The following is an 18448-nucleotide window of genomic DNA, read 5'->3' on the forward strand; positions in this document are numbered from 1 at the left end:
ACTAGTCTGCCTGACAGCTAGTTGGGGACGGGGTGTGGCTCTCTGAACCTACTAGTCTGTCTGACAGCTAGCTAGGTACGGTGTGTGGATCTCTTAACCTACTAGTCTGTCTGACAGCTAGTTGGGGACGGGGTGTGGCTCTCTGAACCTACTAGTCTGTCTGACAGCTAGCTAGGGACGGGGTGTAGCTCTCTGAAACTACTAGTCTGTCTGACAGCTAGCTAGGGACGGGGTGTGGCTCTCTGAACCTACTAGTCTGTCTGACAGGTAGCTTGGGACGGGGTGTGGCTCTCTGAACCTACTAGTCTGTCTGACAGCTAGCTAGGGACAGGGTGTGGCTCTCTGAACCTACTAGTTTGTCTGACAGCTAGCTAGGGACGGGGTGTGGATCTCTGAACCTACTAGTCTGTTTGTCTGACCGCTAGCTAGGGACGGGATGTTGCTCTCTGAACCTACTAGTCTGTCTGACAACTAGCTACGGACGGGGTGTGGATCTCTGAACCTACTAGTCTGTTTGTCTGACCGCTAGCTAGGGACGGGATGTTGCTCTCTGAACCTACTAGTCTGTTGTTTGACAGCTAGCTAGGGACGGGGTGTAGCTCTCTGAACCTACTAGTCTGTCTGACAGCTAGCTAGGGACGGGGTGTGGCTCTCTGAACCTACTAGTCTGTCTGACAGCTAGCTAGGGACGGGGTGTGGCTCTCTGAACCTACTAGTCTGTTTGTCTGACAGCTAGCTAGGGACGGGGTGTAGCTCTCTGAAACTACTAGTCTGTCTGACAGCTAGCTAGGGACAGGGTGTGGCTCTCTGAACCTACTAGTTTGTCTGACAGCTAGCTAGGGACGGGGTGTGGATCTCTGAACCTACTAGTCTGTTTGTCTGACCGCTAGCGAGGGACGGGATGTTGCTCTCTGAACCTACTAGTCTGTCTGACAACTAGCTACGGACGGGGTGTGGATCTCTGAACCTACTAGTTTGTCTGACAGCTAGGTAGGGACGGGGTGTCGCTCTGTGAACCTATTAGTCTGTTTGTCTGACAGCTAGCTAGGGATGGGGTGTGACTCTCTGAACCTACTAGTCTGTCTGACAGCTAGCTAGGGACGGGGTGTGGCTCTCTGAACCTACTAGTCTGTTTGACAGCTAGCTAGGGACGGGATGTGGCTCTCTGAACCTACTAGTCTGTCTGACAGGTAGCTAGGGACTGAGTGTGGCTCTCTGAACCTAACTAGTCTGTCTGACAGCTAGCTAGGGATGGGGTGTGGCTCTCTGAAACTACTAGTCTGTCTTACTGCTAGTTTGGGACGGGGTGTAGCTCTCTGAACCTACTAGTCTGTCTGACAGCTAGCTAGGGACGGGGTGTGGCTCTCTGAACATACTAGTCTGTCTGACAGCTCGCTTGGGACGGGGTGTGGCTCTCTGAACCTACTAGTCTGTCTGACAGCTAGCTAGGGACGGGGTGTGGCTCTCTGAAACTACTAGTCTGTCTGACAGCTAGCTAGGGACGTGGTGTGGCTCTCTGAACCTACTATTCTGTTTGTCTGACAGCTAGCTAGGGACGTGGTGTGGATCTCTGAACCTACTAGTCTGTCTGACAGCTAAGTAGGGACGGGGTGTGGCTCTCTGAACCTACTAGTCTGTTTGTCTGACAGCTAGCTAGGGACGGGATGTGGCTCTTTGAACCTACTAGTCTGTCTGACAACTAGCTACGGACGGGGTGTGGATCTCTGAACCTACTAGTTTGTCTGACAGCTAGCTAGGGACGGGGTGTGGCTCTCTGAACCTACTAGTCTGTTTGTCTGACAGCTAGCTAGGGACGGGATGTTGCTCTCTGAACCTACTAGTCTGTCTGACAGCTAGCTAGGGACTGGGTGTGGCTCTCTGAACCTACTAGTCTGTCTGATAGCTAGCTAGGGATGGGGTGTGGCTCTCTGAACCTACTAGTCTGTATGACAGCTAGCTAGGGACGGGATGTAGCTCTCTGAACCTACTAGTCTGTTTGTCTGACAGCTAGCTAGGGACGGGGTGTGGCTCTCTGAACCTACTAGTCTGTCTGACAGGTAGCTAGGGACTTAGTGAGGTTCAGAGAGCCAAACTAGTCTGTCTGACAGCTAGCTAGGGATGGGGTGTGGCTCTCTGAAACTACTAGTCTGTCTGACTGCTAGTTGGGGACGGGGTGTAGCTCTCTGAACCTACTAGTCTGTCTGACAGCTAGCTAGGGACGGGGTGTCGCTCTCTGAACATACTAGTCTGTCTGACCGCTCGCTTGGGACGGGGTGTGGCTCTCTGAACCTACTAGTCTGTCTGACAGCTAGCTAGGGACGGGGTGTGGCTCTCTGAAACTACTAGTCTGTCTGACAGCTAGCTAGGGACGTGGTGTGGCTCTCTGAACCTACTATTCTCTTTGTCTGACAGCTAGCTAGGGACGTGGTGTGGCTCTCTGAACCTACTATTCTCTTTGTCTGACAGCTAGCTAGGGACGTGGTGTGGATCTCTGAACCTACTAGTCTGTCTGACAGCTAAGTAGGGACGGGGTGTGGCTCTCTGAACCTACTAGTCTGTTTGTCTGACAGCTAGCTAGGGACGTGATGTGGCTCTCTGAACCTACTAGTCTGCCTGACAGCTAGTTGGGGACGGGGTGTGGCTCTCTGAACCTACTAGTCTGTCTGACAGCTAGCTAGGTACGGTGTGTGGATCTCTTAACCTACTAGTCTGTCTGACAGCTAGTTGGGGACGGGGTGTCGCTCTCTGAACCTACTAGTCTGTCTGACAGCTAGCTAGGGACGGGGTGTAGCTCTCTGAAACTACTAGTCTGTCTGACAGCTAGCTAGGGACGGGGTGTGGCTCTCTGAACCTACTAGTCTGTCTGACAGGTAGCTTGGGACGGGGTGTGGCTCTCTGAACCTACTAGTCTGTCTGACAGCTAGCTAGGGACAGGGTGTGGCTCTCTGAACCTACTAGTTTGTCTGACAGCTAGCTAGGGACGGGGTGTGGATCTCTGAACCTACTAGTCTGTTTGTCTGACCGCTAGCTAGGGACGGGATGTTGCTCTCTGAACCTACTAGTCTGTCTGACAACTAGCTACGGACGGGGTGTGGATCTCTGAACCTACTAGTCTGTTTGTCTGTCAGCTAGCTAGGGACGGGGTGTGACTCTCTGAACCTACTAGTCTGTCTGACAGCTAGCTAGGGATGGGATGTGGCTCTCTGAACCTACTAGTCTGTCTGACAGCTAGCTGGGGACGGGTGTGGCTCTCTGAACCTACTAGTCTGTCTGACAGCTAGGTAGGGACTGGGTGTGGTTCTCTGAACCTACTAGTCTGTCTGACAGCTATCTAGGGACGGGGTGTGGCTCTGTGAACCTACTAGTTTGTCTGACAGCTAGCTAGGGCCGGGGTGTGGCTCTCTGAACCTACTAGTCTGTCTGACAGCTAGCTAGGGACGGGGTGTGGCTCTCTGAACCTACTAGTCTGTCTGACAGCTAGCTAGGGACGGGGTGTGGCTCTCTGAACCTACTAGTCTGTTTGTCTGACAGCTAGGTAGGGACGGGGTGTGGCTCTCTGAACCTACTTGTCTGTCTGACAGGTAGCTAGGGACTGAGTGTGGCTCTCTGAACCTAACTAGTCTGTCTGACAGCTAGCTAGGGATGGGGTGTGGCTCTCTGAAACTACTAGTCTGTCTGACAACTAGCTACGGACAGGGTGTGGATCTCTGAACCTACTAGTTTGTCTGACAGCTAGCTAGGGACTGGGTGTCGCTCTGTGAACCTATTAGTCTGTTTGTCTGACAGCTAGCTAGGGATGGGGTGTGACTCTCTGAACCTACTAGTCTGTCTGACAGCTAGCTAGGGACGGGGTATGGCTCTCTGAACCTACTAGTCTGTCTGACAGCTAGGTAGGGACGGGATGTGGCTCTCTGAACCTACTAGTCTGTTTGTCTGACAGCTAGCTAGGGACGGGATGTTGCTCTCTGAACCTACTAGTCTGTCTGACAGCTAGCTAGGGACTGGGTGTGGCTCTCTGAACCTACTAGTCTGTCTGATAGCTAGCTAGGGATGGGGTGTGGCTCTCTGAACCTACTAGTCTGTCTGACAGCTAGCTAGGGACGGGATGTGGCTCTCTGAACCTAACTAGTCTGTCTGATAGCTAGCTAGGGACGGGGTGTGGCTCTCTGAACCTACTAGTCTCTAGGTCTGACAGCTAGCTAGGGACGGGGTGTGGCTCTCTGAACCTACTAGTCTGTCTGACAGCTAGCTAGGGACGGGGTGTGTCTCTCTGAACTTACTCGTCTGTCTGATAGCTAGCTAGGGACGGGGTGTGGCTCTCTTAACCTGCTAGTCTGTCTGACAGCTAGCTAGGGACGGGGTGTAGCTCTCTGAACCTACTAATCTGTTGTTTGATAGCTAGCTAGGGACGGGGTGTGGCTCTCTGAACCTACTAGTCTGTTTGACAGCTAGCTAGGGACGGGGTGTGGCTCTCTGAACCTACTAGTCTGTCTGACAGCTAGCTAGGGACGGGGTGTGGCTCTCTGATCCTACTAGTCTGTTCTGACAGCTAGCTAGGGACGGGTGTGGCTCTCTGAACCTACTAGTTTGTCTGACAGCTAGCTAGGGACGGGGTGTGGCTCTCTGAACCTACTAGTCTGTTTGTCTGACAGCTAGCTAGGAACGGGATGTGGCTCTCTGAACCTACTAGTCTGTTTCTGACAGCTAGCTAGGGACGGGGTGTGGTCTCTGAACCTACTAGTCTTTGTCTGACAGCTAGCTAGGGACGGGGTGTGGCTCTCTGATCCTATTAGTCTGTTTGTCTGACAGCTAGCTAGGAACGGGATGTGGCTCTCTGAACCTACTAGTCTGTTTATCTGACAGCTAGCTAGGGACGGGGTGTGGCTCTGAACCTACTAGTCTTTTTGTCTGACAGTTAGCTAGGGACGGGGTGTGGCTCTCTGATCCTACTAGTCTGTCTGACAGCTGGCTAGGGACGGGGTGTGGCTCTCTCAACCTACTAGTCTGTCTGACAGCTAGCTAGGGACGGGGTGTGGCTCTCTGAAACTACTAATCTGTCTGACAGCTAGCTAGGGACGGGGTGTGGATCTCTGAAACTACTAATCTGTCTGACAGCTAGCTAGGGACGGGGTGTGGATCTCTGAACCTACTAGTCTGTTGTCTGACAGCTAGCTAGGGACGGGGTGTGGCTCTCTTAACCTACTAGTCTGTCTGACAGCTAGCTAGGGACGGGGTGTGGCTCTCTGAACCTACTAGTCTGTTGTTTGACAGCTAGCTAGGGACGGGGTGTGGCTCTCTGAACCTACTAGTCTGTCTGACAGCTAGCTAGGGACGGGGTGTGACTCTCTGAACCTACTAGTCTGTCTGACAGCTAGCTAGGGACGGGGTGTGGCTCTCTGAACCTACTAGTCTGTCTGACAGCTAGCTAGGAATGGGATGTGGCTCTCTGAACCTACTTGTCTGTCTGACCGCTAGCTAGGGACGGGATGTAGCTCTCTGAACCTACTAGTCTGTCTGACAGCTAGCTAGGGATGGGGTGTGGCTCTCTGAAACTACTAGTCTGTCTGACTGCTAGTTGGGGACGGGGTGTAGCTCTCTGAACCTACTAGTTTGTCTGACAGCTAGCTAGGGACGGGGTGTGGCTCTCTTAACCTACTAGTCTGTCTGACAGCTAGCTAGGGACGGGGTGTGGCTCTCTAAACCTACTAGTCTGTTGTTTGACAGCTAGCTAGGGACGGGGTGTGGCTCTCTGAACCTACTAGTTTGTCTGACAGCTAGCTAGGGACGGGGTGTGACTCTCTGAACCTACTAGTCTGTCTGACAGCTAGCTAGGGACGGGGTGTTGCTCTCTGAACCTACTAGTCTGTTTGTCTGACAGCTAGCTAGGGACGGGGTGTAGATCTCTGAACCTACTAGTCTGTCTGACAGCTAGCTAGGGATGAGTTGTGGCTCTCTGAAACTAGTCTGTTTGTCTGACAGCTAGCTAGGGACGGGGTGTGGCTCTCTGAACCTACTTGTCTGTCTGACCGCTTGCTAGGGACGGGATGTGGCTCTCTGAACCTACTAGTCTGTCTGACAGCTCGCTTGGGACGGGGTGTGGCTCTCTGAACATACTAGTCTGTCTGACAGTTAGCTAGGGACAGGGTGTGGCTCTCTGAACCTACTAGTCTGTTTGTCTGACAGCTAGCTAGGGACGAGGTGTGACTCTCTGAACCTATAAGTCTCTCTGACAGCTAGCTAGGGACGGGGTGTGGCTCTCTGAACATACTAGTCTGTCTGACAGCCAGCTAGGGACAGGGTGTGGCTCTCTGAACCTACTAGTCTGTTTGTCTGACAGCTAGCTAGGGACGGGGTGTGGCTCTCTGAACCTACTAGTCTGTCTGACAGCTAGCTAGGGACGTGGTGTGGCTCTCTGAACCAACTATTCTGTTTGTCTGACAGCTAGCTAGGGATGTGGTGTGGCTCTCTGAACCTACTAGTCTGTCTGACAGCTAGCTAGGGACGGGGTGTGGCTCTCTGAACTTACTAATCTGTCTGATAGATAGCTAGGGACGGGGTGTGGCTCTCTGAACCTACTAGTCTGTCTGACAGCTAGGTAGGGACTGGGTGTGGTTCTCTGAACCTACTAGTCTGTCTGACAGCTATCTAGGGACGGGGTGTGGCTCTGTGAACCTACTAGTTTGTCTGACAGCTAGCTAGGGCCGGGGTGTGGCTCTCTGAACCTACTAGTCTGTCTGACAGCTAGCTAGGGACGGGGTGTGGCTCTCTGAACCTACTAGTCTGTCTGACAGCTAGCTAGGGACGGGGTGTGGCTCTCTGAACCTACTAGTCTGTTTGTCTGACAGCTAGCTAGGGACGGGGTGTGGCTCTCTGAACCTACTTGTCTGTCTGACAGGTAGCTAGGGACTGAGTGTGGCTCTCTGAACCTAACTAGTCTGTCTGACAGCTAGCTAGGGATGGGGTGTGGCTCTCTGAAACTACTAGTCTGTCTGACAACTAGCTACGGACAGGGTGTGGATCTCTGAACCTACTAGTTTGTCTGACAGCTAGCTAGGGACTGGGTGTCGCTCTGTGAACCTATTAGTCTGTTTGTCTGACAGCTAGCTAGGGATGGGGTGTGACTCTCTGAACCTACTAGTCTGTCTGACAGCTAGCTAGGGACGGGGTATGGCTCTCTGAACCTACTAGTCTGTCTGACAGCTAGGTAGGGACGGGATGTGGCTCTCTGAACCTACTAGTCTGTTTGTCTGACAGCTAGCTAGGGACGGGATGTTGCTCTCTGAACCTACTAGTCTGTCTGACAGCTAGCTAGGGACTGGGTGTGGCTCTCTGAACCTACTAGTCTGTCTGATAGCTAGCTAGGGATGGGGTGTGGCTCTCTGAACCTACTAGTCTGTCTGACAGCTAGCTAGGGACGGGATGTGGCTCTCTGAACCTAACTAGTCTGTCTGATAGCTAGCTAGGGACGGGGTGTGGCTCTCTGAACCTACTAGTCTCTAGGTCTGACAGCTAGCTAGGGACAGGGTGTGGCTATCTGAACCTACTAGTTTGTCTGACAGCTAGCTAGGGACGGGGTGTGGATCTCTGAACCTACTAGTTTGTTTGTCTGACCGCTAGCTAGGGACGGGATGTTGCTCTCTGAACCTACTAGTCTGTCTGACAACTAGCTACGGACGGGGTGTGGATCTCTGAACCTACTAGTTTGTCTGACAGCTAGCTAGGGACGGGGTGTGGCTCTGTGAACCTATTAGTCTGTTTGTCTGACAGCTAGCTAGGAACGGGATGTGGCTCTCTGAACCTACTAGTCTGTTTATCTGACAGCTAGCTAGGGACGGGGTGTGGCTCTGAACCTACTAGTCTTTTTGTCTGACAGCTAGCTAGGGACGGGGTGTGGCTCTCTGATCCTACTAGTCTGTCTGACAGCTGGCTAGGGACGGGGTGTGGCTCTCTCAACCTACTAGTCTGTCTGACAGCTAGCTAGGGACGGGGTGTGGCTCTCTGAAACTACTAATCTGTCTGACAGCTAGCTAGGGACGGGGTGTGGATCTCTGAAACTACTAATCTGTCTGACAGCTAGCTAGGGACGGGGTGTGGATCTCTGAACCTACTAGTCTGTTGTCTGACAGCTAGCTAGGGACGGGGTGTGGCTCTCTTAACCTACTAGTCTGTCTGACAGCTAGCTAGGGACGGGGTGTGGCTCTCTGAACCTACTAGTCTGTTGTTTGACAGCTAGCTAGGGACGGGGTGTGGCTCTCTGAACCTACTAGTCTGTCTGACAGCTAGCTAGGGACGGGGTGTGACTCTCTGAACCTACTAGTCTGTCTGACAGCTAGCTAGGGACGGGGTGTGGCTCTCTGAACCTACTAGTCTGTCTGACAGCTAGCTAGGGATGGGGTGTGGCTCTCTGAAACTACTAGTCTGTCTGACTGCTAGTTGGGGACGGGGTGTAGCTCTCTGAACCTACTAGTTTGTCTGACAGCTAGCTAGGGACGGGGTGTGGCTCTCTTAACCTACTAGTCTGTCTGACAGCTAGCTAGGGACGGGGTGTGGCTCTCTAAACCTACTAGTCTGTTGTTTGACAGCTAGCTAGGGACGGGGTGTGGCTCTCTGAACCTACTAGTTTGTCTGACAGCTAGCTAGGGACGGGGTGTGACTCTCTGAACCTACTAGTCTGTCTGACAGCTAGCTAGGGACGGGGTGTGGCTCTCTGAACCTACTAGTTTGTCTGACAGCTAGCTAGGGACGGGGTGTTGCTCTCTGAACCTACTAGTCTGTTTGTCTGACAGCTAGCTAGGGACGGGGTGTAGATCTCTGAACCTACTAGTCTGTCTGACAGCTAGCTAGGGATGAGTTGTGGCTCTCTGAAACTAGTCTGTTTGTCTGACAGCTAGCTAGGGACGGGGTGTGGCTCTCTGAACCTACTTGTCTGTCTGACCGCTTGCTAGGGACGGGATGTGGCTCTCTGAACCTACTAGTCTGTCTGACAGCTCGCTTGGGACGGGGTGTGGCTCTCTGAACATACTAGTCTGTCTGACAGTTAGCTAGGGACAGGGTGTGGCTCTCTGAACCTACTAGTCTGTTTGTCTGACAGCTAGCTAGGGACGAGGTGTGACTCTCTGAACCTATAAGTCTCTCTGACAGCTAGCTAGGGACAGGGTGTGGCTCTCTGAACCTACTAGTCTGTCTGACAGCTAGCTAGGGACTGGGTGTCGCTCTGTGAACCTATTAGTCTGTTTGTCTGACAGCTAGCTAGGGATGGGGTGTGACTCTCTGAACCTACTAGTCTGTCTGACAGCTAGCTAGGGACGGGGTGTGGCTCTCTTAACCTACTAGTCTGTTTGTCTGACAGCTAGCTAGGGACGGGGTGTGGCTCTCTGAACCTACTAGTCTGTCTGACAGCTAGCTAGGGACGTGGTGTGGCTCTCTGAACCAACTATTCTGTTTGTCTGACAGCTAGCTAGGGATGTGGTGTGGCTCTCTGAACCTACTAGTCTGTCTGACAGCTAGCTAGGGACGGGGTGTGGCTCTCTGAACTTACTAATCTGTCTGATAGATAGCTAGGGACGGGGTGTGGCTCTCTGAACCTACTAGTCTGTCTGACAGCTAGGTAGGGACTGGGTGTGGTTCTCTGAACCTACTAGTCTGTCTGACAGCTATCTAGGGACGGGGTGTGGCTCTGTGAACCTACTAGTTTGTCTGACAGCTAGCTAGGGCCGGGTGTGGCTCTCTGAACCTACTAGTCTGTCTGACAGCTAGCTAGGGACGGGGTGTGGCTCTCTGAACCTACTAGTCTGTCTGACAGCTAGCTAGGGACGGGGTGTGGCTCTCTGAACCTACTAGTCTGTTTGTCTGACAGCTAGCTAGGGACGGGGTGTGGCTCTCTGAACCTACTTGTCTGTCTGACAGGTAGCTAGGGACTGAGTGTGGCTCTCTGAACCTAACTAGTCTGTCTGACAGCTAGCTAGGGATGGGGTGTGGCTCTCTGAAACTACTAGTCTGTCTGACAACTAGCTACGGACAGGGTGTGGATCTCTGAACCTACTAGTTTGTCTGACAGCTAGCTAGGGACTGGGTGTCGCTCTGTGAACCTATTAGTCTGTTTGTCTGACAGCTAGCTAGGGATGGGGTGTGACTCTCTGAACCTACTAGTCTGTCTGACAGCTAGCTAGGGACGGGGTATGGCTCTCTGAACCTACTAGTCTGTCTGACAGCTAGGTAGGGACGGGATGTGGCTCTCTGAACCTACTAGTCTGTCTGACAGCTAGCTAGGGACTGGGTGTGGCTCTCTGAACCTACTAGTCTGTCTGATAGCTAGCTAGGGATGGGGTGTGGCTCTCTGAACCTACTAGTCTGTCTGACAGCTAGCTAGGGACGGGATGTGGCTCTCTGAACCTAACTAGTCTGTCTGATAGCTAGCTAGGGACGGGGAATGGCTCTCTGAACCTACTAGTCTCTAGGTCTGACAGCTAGCTAGGGACGGGGTGTGGCTCTCTGAACCTACTAGTCTGTCTGACAGCTAGCTAGGGACGGGGTGTGTCTCTCTGAACTTACTCGTCTGTCTGATAGCTAGCTAGGGACGGGGTGTGGCTCTCTTAACCTGCTAGTCTGTCTGACAGCTAGCTAGGGACGGGGTGTAGCTCTCTGAACCTACTAATCTGTTGTTTGATAGCTAGCTAGGGACGGGGTGTGGCTCTCTGAACCTACTAGTCTGTTTGACAGCTAGCTAGGGACGGGGTGTGGCTCTCTGAACCTACTAGTCTGTCTGACAGCTAGCTAGGGACGGGGTGTGGCTCTCTGATCCTACTAGTCTGTTTGTCTGACAGCTAGCTAGGGACAGGGTGTGGCTATCTGAACCTACTAGTTTGTCTGACAGCTAGCTAGGGACGGGGTGTGGATCTCTGAACCTACTAGTCTGTTTGTCTGACCGCTAGCTAGGGACGGGATGTTGCTCTCTGAACCTACTAGTCTGTCTGACAACTAGCTACGGACGGGGTGTGGATCTCTGAACCTACTAGTTTGTCTGACAGCTAGCTAGGGACGGGGTGTGGCTCTGTGAACCTATTAGTCTGTTTGTCTGACAGCTAGCTAGGAACGGGATGTGGCTCTCTGAACCTACTAGTCTGTTTATCTGACAGCTAGCTAGGGACGGGGTGTGGCTCTGAACCTACTAGTCTTTTTGTCTGACAGCTAGCTAGGGACGGGGTGTGGCTCTCTGATCCTACTAGTCTGTCTGACAGCTGGCTAGGGACGGGGTGTGACTCTCTCAACCTACTAGTCTGTCTGACAGCTAGCTAGGGACGGGGTGTGGCTCTCTGAAACTACTAATCTGTCTGACAGCTAGCTAGGGACGGGGTGTGGATCTCTGAAACTACTAATCTGTCTGACAGCTAGCTAGGGACGGGGTGTGGCTCTCTGAACCTACTAGTCTGTTGTTTGACAGCTAGCTAGGGACGGGGTGTGGCTCTCTGAACCTACTAGTCTGTCTGACAGCTAGCTAGGGACGGGGTGTGACTCTCTGAACCTACTAGTCTGTCTGACAGCTAGCTAGGGACGGGGTGTGGCTCTCTGAACCTACTAGTCTGTCTGACAGCTAGCTAGGGATGGGGTGTGGCTCTCTGAAACTACTAGTCTGTCTGACTGCTAGTTGGGGACGGGGTGTAGCTCTCTGAACCTACTAGTTTGTCTGACAGCTAGCTAGGGACGGGGTGTGGCTCTCTTAACCTACTAGTCTGTCTGACAGCTAGCTAGGGACGGGGTGTGGCTCTCTAAACCTACTAGTCTGTTGTTTGACAGCTAGCTAGGGACGGGGTGTGGCTCTCTGAACCTACTAGTTTGTCTGACAGCTAGCTAGGGACGGGGTGTGACTCTCTGAACCTACTAGTCTGTCTGACAGCTAGCTAGGGACGGGGTGTGGCTCTCTGAACCTACTAGTTTGTCTGACAGCTAGCTAGGGACGGGGTGTTGCTCTCTGAACCTACTAGTCTGTTTGTCTGACAGCTAGCTAGGGACGGGGTGTAGATCTCTGAACCTACTAGTCTGTCTGACAGCTAGCTAGGGATGAGTTGTGGCTCTCTGAAACTAGTCTGTTTGTCTGACAGCTAGCTAGGGACGGGGTGTGGCTCTCTGAACCTACTTGTCTGTCTGACCGCTTGCTAGGGACGGGATGTGGCTCTCTGAACCTACTAGTCTGTCTGACAGCTCGCTTGGGACGGGGTGTGGCTCTCTGAACATACTAGTCTGTCTGACAGTTAGCTAGGGACAGGGTGTGGCTCTCTGAACCTACTAGTCTGTTTGTCTGACAGCTAGCTAGGGACGAGGTGTGACTCTCTGAACCTATAAGTCTCTCTGACAGCTAGCTAGGGACAGGGTGTGGCTCTCTGAACCTACTAGTCTGTCTGACAGCTAGCTAGGGACTGGGTGTCGCTCTGTGAACCTATTAGTCTGTTTGTCTGACAGCTAGCTAGGGATGGGGTGTGACTCTCTGAACCTACTAGTCTGTCTGACAGCTAGCTAGGGACGGGGTGTGGCTCTCTTAACCTACTAGTCTGTTTGTCTGACAGCTAGCTAGGGACGGGGTGTGGCTCTCTGAACCTACTAGTCTGTCTGACAGCTAGCTAGGGACGTGGTGTGGCTCTCTGAACCAACTATTCTGTTTGTCTGACAGCTAGCTAGGGATGTGGTGTGGCTCTCTGAACCTACTAGTCTGTCTGACAGCTAGCTAGGGACGGGGTGTGGCTCTCTGAACTTACTAATCTGTCTGATAGATAGCTAGGGACGGGGTGTGGCTCTCTGAACCTACTAGTCTGTCTGACAGCTAGGTAGGGACTGGGTGTGGTTCTCTGAACCTACTAGTCTGTCTGACAGCTATCTAGGGACGGGGTGTGGCTCTGTGAACCTACTAGTTTGTCTGACAGCTAGCTAGGGCCGGGTGTGGCTCTCTGAACCTACTAGTCTGTCTGACAGCTAGCTAGGGACGGGGTGTGGCTCTCTGAACCTACTAGTCTGTCTGACAGCTAGCTAGGGACGGGGTGTGGCTCTCTGAACCTACTAGTCTGTTTGTCTGACAGCTAGCTAGGGACGGGGTGTGGCTCTCTGAACCTACTTGTCTGTCTGACAGGTAGCTAGGGACTGAGTGTGGCTCTCTGAACCTAACTAGTCTGTCTGACAGCTAGCTAGGGATGGGGTGTGGCTCTCTGAAACTACTAGTCTGTCTGACAACTAGCTACGGACAGGGTGTGGATCTCTGAACCTACTAGTTTGTCTGACAGCTAGCTAGGGACTGGGTGTCGCTCTGTGAACCTATTAGTCTGTTTGTCTGACAGCTAGCTAGGGATGGGGTGTGACTCTCTGAACCTACTAGTCTGTCTGACAGCTAGCTAGGGACGGGGTATGGCTCTCTGAACCTACTAGTCTGTCTGACAGCTAGGTAGGGACGGGATGTGGCTCTCTGAACCTACTAGTCTGTCTGACAGCTAGCTAGGGACTGGGTGTGGCTCTCTGAACCTACTAGTCTGTCTGATAGCTAGCTAGGGATGGGGTGTGGCTCTCTGAACCTACTAGTCTGTCTGACAGCTAGCTAGGGACGGGATGTGGCTCTCTGAACCTAACTAGTCTGTCTGATAGCTAGCTAGGGACGGGGAATGGCTCTCTGAACCTACTAGTCTCTAGGTCTGACAGCTAGCTAGGGACGGGGTGTGGCTCTCTGAACCTACTAGTCTGTCTGACAGCTAGCTAGGGACGGGGTGTGTCTCTCTGAACTTACTCGTCTGTCTGATAGCTAGCTAGGGACGGGGTGTGGCTCTCTTAACCTGCTAGTCTGTCTGACAGCTAGCTAGGGACGGGGTGTAGCTCTCTGAACCTACTAATCTGTTGTTTGATAGCTAGCTAGGGACGGGGTGTGGCTCTCTGAACCTACTAGTCTGTTTGACAGCTAGCTAGGGACGGGGTGTGGCTCTCTGAACCTACTAGTCTGTCTGACAGCTAGCTAGGGACGGGGTGTGGCTCTCTGATCCTACTAGTCTGTTTGTCTGACAGCTAGCTAGGGACAGGGTGTGGCTATCTGAACCTACTAGTTTGTCTGACAGCTAGCTAGGGACGGGGTGTGGATCTCTGAACCTACTAGTCTGTTTGTCTGACCGCTAGCTAGGGACGGGATGTTGCTCTCTGAACCTACTAGTCTGTCTGACAACTAGCTACGGACGGGGTGTGGATCTCTGAACCTACTAGTTTGTCTGACAGCTAGCTAGGGACGGGGTGTGGCTCTGTGAACCTATTAGTCTGTTTGTCTGACAGCTAGCTAGGAACGGGATGTGGCTCTCTGAACCTACTAGTCTGTTTATCTGACAGCTAGCTAGGGACGGGGTGTGGCTCTGAACCTACTAGTCTTTTTGTCTGACAGCTAGCTAGGGACGGGGTGTGGCTCTCTGATCCTACTAGTCTGTCTGACAGCTGGCTAGGGACGGGGTGTGACTCTCTCAACCTACTAGTCTGTCTGACAGCTAGCTAGGGACGGGGTGTGGCTCTCTGAAACTACTAATCTGTCTGACAGCTAGCTAGGGACGGGGTGTGGATCTCTGAAACTACTAATCTGTCTGACAGCTAGCTAGGGACGGGGTGTGGATCTCTGAACCTACTAGTCTGTTGTCTGACAGCTAGCTAGGGACGGGGTGTGGCTCTCTTAACCTACTAGTCTGTCTGACAGCTAGCTAGGGACGGGGTGTGGATCTCTGAACCTACTAGTCTGTTGTTTGACAGCTAGCTAGGGACGGGGTGTGGCTCTCTGAACCTACTAGTCTGTCTGACAGCTAGCTAGGGACGGGGTGTGACTCTCTGAACCTACTAGTCTGTCTGACAGCTAGCTAGGGACGGGGTGTGGCTCTCTGAACCTACTAGTCTGTCTGACAGCTAGCTAGGAATGGGATGTGGCTCTCTGAACCTACTTGTCTGTCTGACTGCTAGTTGGGGACGGGGTGTAGCTCTCTGAACCTACTAGTTTGTCTGACAGCTAGCTAGGGACGGGGTGTGGCTCTCTTAACCTACTAGTCTGTCTGACAGCTAGCTAGGGACGGGGTGTGGCTCTCTAAACCTACTAGTCTGTTGTTTGACAGCTAGCTAGGGACGGGGTGTGGCTCTCTGAACCTACTAGTTTGTCTGACAGCTAGCTAGGGACGGGGTGTGACTCTCTGAACCTACTAGTCTGTCTGACAGCTAGCTAGGGACGGGGTGTGGCTCTCTGAACCTACTAGTTTGTCTGACAGCTAGCTAGGGACGGGGTGTTGCTCTCTGAACCTACTAGTCTGTTTGTCTGACAGCTAGCTAGGGACGGGGTGTAGATCTCTGAACCTACTAGTCTGTCTGACAGCTAGCTAGGGATGAGTTGTGGCTCTCTGAAACTAGTCTGTTTGTCTGACAGCTAGCTAGGGACGGGGTGTGGCTCTCTGAACCTACTTGTCTGTCTGACCGCTTGCTAGGGACGGGATGTGGCTCTCTGAACCTACTAGTCTGTCTGACAGCTCGCTTGGGACGGGGTGTGGCTCTCTGAACATACTAGTCTGTCTGACAGTTAGCTAGGGACAGGGTGTGGCTCTCTGAACCTACTAGTCTGTTTGTCTGACAGCTAGCTAGGGACGAGGTGTGACTCTCTGAACCTATAAGTCTCTCTGACAGCTAGCTAGGGACGGGGTGTGGCTCTCTGAACATACTAGTCTGTCTGACAGCTAGCTAGGGACAGGGTGTGGCTCTCTGAACCTACTAGTCTGTTTGTCTGACAGCTAGCTAGGGACGGGGTGTGGCTCTCTGAACCTACTAGTCTGTCTGACAGCTAGCTAGGGACGTGGTGTGGCTCTCTGAACCAACTATTCTGTTTGTCTGACAGCTAGCTAGGGATGTGGTGTGGCTCTCTGAACCTACTAGTCTGTCTGACAGCTAGCTAGGGACGGGGTGTGGCTCTCTGAACTTACTAATCTGTCTGATAGATAGCTAGGGACGGGGTGTGGCTCTCTGAACCTACTAGTCTGTCTGACAGCTAGCTAGGGACGGGGTGTGACTCTCTGAACCTACTAGTCTGTCTGACAGCTAGCTAGGGACGGGGTGTGGCTCTCTGAACATACTAGTCTGTCTGACAGCTAGCTAGGGACGGGGTGTGGCTCTCTGAACCTAGTAGTCTGTTTGTCTGACAGCTAGCAAGGGACTTGGTGTGGCTCTCTGAACCTACTAGTCTGTCTGATAGCTAGCTAGGGACGGGGTGTGGCTCTCTGAACCTACTAGTTTGTCTGACAGCTAGCTAGGGACGGGGTATGGCTCTTTGAACCTACTAGTCTGTTTGTCTGACAGCTAGCTAGGGACGGGGTGTGGATCTCTGAACCTACTAGTCTGTCTGACAGCTAGCTAGGGATGGGATGTGGCTCTCTGAACCTACTAGTTTGTCTGACAGCTAGCTAGGGACGGGGTGTGGCTCTCTGAACCTACTAGTCTGTTTGTCTGACAGCTAGCTAGGGACGGGGTGTTGCTCTCTGAACCTACTAGTCTTTCTGACAGCTAGCTAGGGACGGGGTTTGGCTCTCTGAACCTACTAGTTTGTCTGACAGCTAGCTAGGGAGGGGGTTTGGCTCTTTGAACCTACTAGTCTGTTTGTCTGACAGCTAGCTAGGGACGAGGTGTGGATCTCTGAACCTACTAGTCTGTCTGACAGCTAGCTAGGGATGGGATGTGGCTCTCTGAACCTACTAGTTTGTCTGACAGCTAGCTAGGGACGGGGTGTGGCTCTCTGAACCTACTAGTCTGTTTGTCTGACAGCTAGCTAGGGACGGGGTGTAGATCTCTGAACCTACTAGTCTGTCTGACAGCTAGCTAGGGACGGGGTGTGGCTCTCTGAACCTACTAGTCTGTCTGACAGCTAGCTAGGGACGGGATGTGGCTCTCTGAACCTACTAGTCTGTCTGACAGCTAGTTGGGGACGGGCTGTGGCTCTCTGAACCTACTAGTCTGTCTGACAGCTACCTAGGGACGGGGTGTAGCTCTCTGAAACTACTAGTCTGTCTGACAGCTAGCTAGGGACGGGGTGTGGATTTCTGAACCTATTAGTCTGTTGTCTGACAGCTAGCTAGGGATGGGGTGTGGCTCTCTGAACCTACTAGTCTGTCTGACAGGTAGCTTGGGACGGGGTTTGGCTCTCTGAACCTACTAGTCTGTCTGACAGCTAGCTAGGGGCGGGGTGTGGCTCTCTGAACCTACTAGTCTGTTTGTCTGACAGCTAGCTAGGGACGGGGTGTTGCTCTCTGAACCTACTAGTCTTTCTGACAGCTAGCTAGGGACGGGGTTTGGCTCTCTGAACCTACTAGTTTGTCTTACAGCTAGCTAGGGAGGGGGTTTGGCTCTTTGAACCTACTAGTCTGTTTGTCTGACAGCTAGCTAGGGACGAGGTGTGGATCTCTGAACCTACTAGTCTGTCTGACAGCTAGCTAGGGATGGGATGTGGCTCTCTGAACCTACTAGTTTGTCTGACAGCTAGCTAGGGACGGGGTGTGGCTCTCTGAACCTACTAGTCTGTTTGTCTGACAGCTAGCTAGGGACGGGGTGTAAATCTCTGAACCTACTAGTCTGTCTGACAGCTAGCTAGGGACGGGGTGTGGCTCTCTGAACCTACTAGTCTGTCTGACAGCTAGCTAGGGACGGGATGTGGCTCTCTGAACCTACTAGTCTGTCTGACAGCTAGTTGGGGACGGGCTGTGGCTCTCTGAACCTACTAGTCTGTCTGACAGCTACCTAGGGACGGGGTGTAGCTCTCTGAAACTACTAGTCTGTCTGACAGCTAGCTAGGGACGGGGTGTGGATCTCTGAACCTATTAGTCTGTTGTCTGACAGCTAGCTAGGGATGGGGTGTGGCTCTCTGAACATACTAGTCTGTCTGACAGGTAGCTTGGGACGGGGTTTGGCTCTCTGAACCTACTAGTCTGTCTGACAGCTAGCTAGGGGCGGGGTATGGCTGTTGTCATAATTTGGTTGCACTGAAGAATGTGTGCTGACTAGTCTACTTTTTATTGTTAAAATTATATATTATGAATATGTAATAATGACTTTATGCTTTATAAACTCAGTAATAATGAATTGTGCTTTCTACGTTCACAGGACAGTCCATAATGAGTTGGAGAAGCACAGGTAAAATAACAATTTTATCAGTCCTGTGACCTTCTACCTTTTACAACCACTGTGTAGATTTCCATTAGTACATGTCTAATTATAATAGTAACAACACAGGCATACAACTAAAGATGTCTTAAAAGTGCCACTGAACACAGCAGATTGACAAGCGGGTTTTTCTGTTGTTCATTAGAAAAACCAAATTTCAGTGCTTGGAGGTGTGTTTCCTGACATATTCTGCGTTTGGTTAATGATGATTGTCCCTCATCAGACACTGTAGACGCGGAAGCCTAATTCACTTCCTCAAAAT

General features: G+C 52.3%; 1 protein-coding gene across 1 annotated transcript in view; it reads left to right on the forward strand.

Moving 5' to 3' along the window:
- mxd3 (MAX dimerization protein 3) overlaps positions 1-18448 on the forward strand; it is a 102750-nt gene that overhangs the window by 73039 nt on the left and 11263 nt on the right. Inside the window, exon 3 of the mRNA XM_014213391.2 lies at positions 18127-18156. Within this exon, the coding sequence (XP_014068866.1) occupies positions 18127-18156 (30 nt within the window). The remainder of the gene's footprint in view (positions 1-18126; positions 18157-18448) is intronic.

Source organism: Salmo salar, chromosome ssa09 (genome assembly GCF_905237065.1).
Source record: "Salmo salar chromosome ssa09, Ssal_v3.1, whole genome shotgun sequence".
In the NCBI taxonomy this organism is placed as follows: Eukaryota; Metazoa; Chordata; class Actinopteri; order Salmoniformes; family Salmonidae; genus Salmo; species Salmo salar.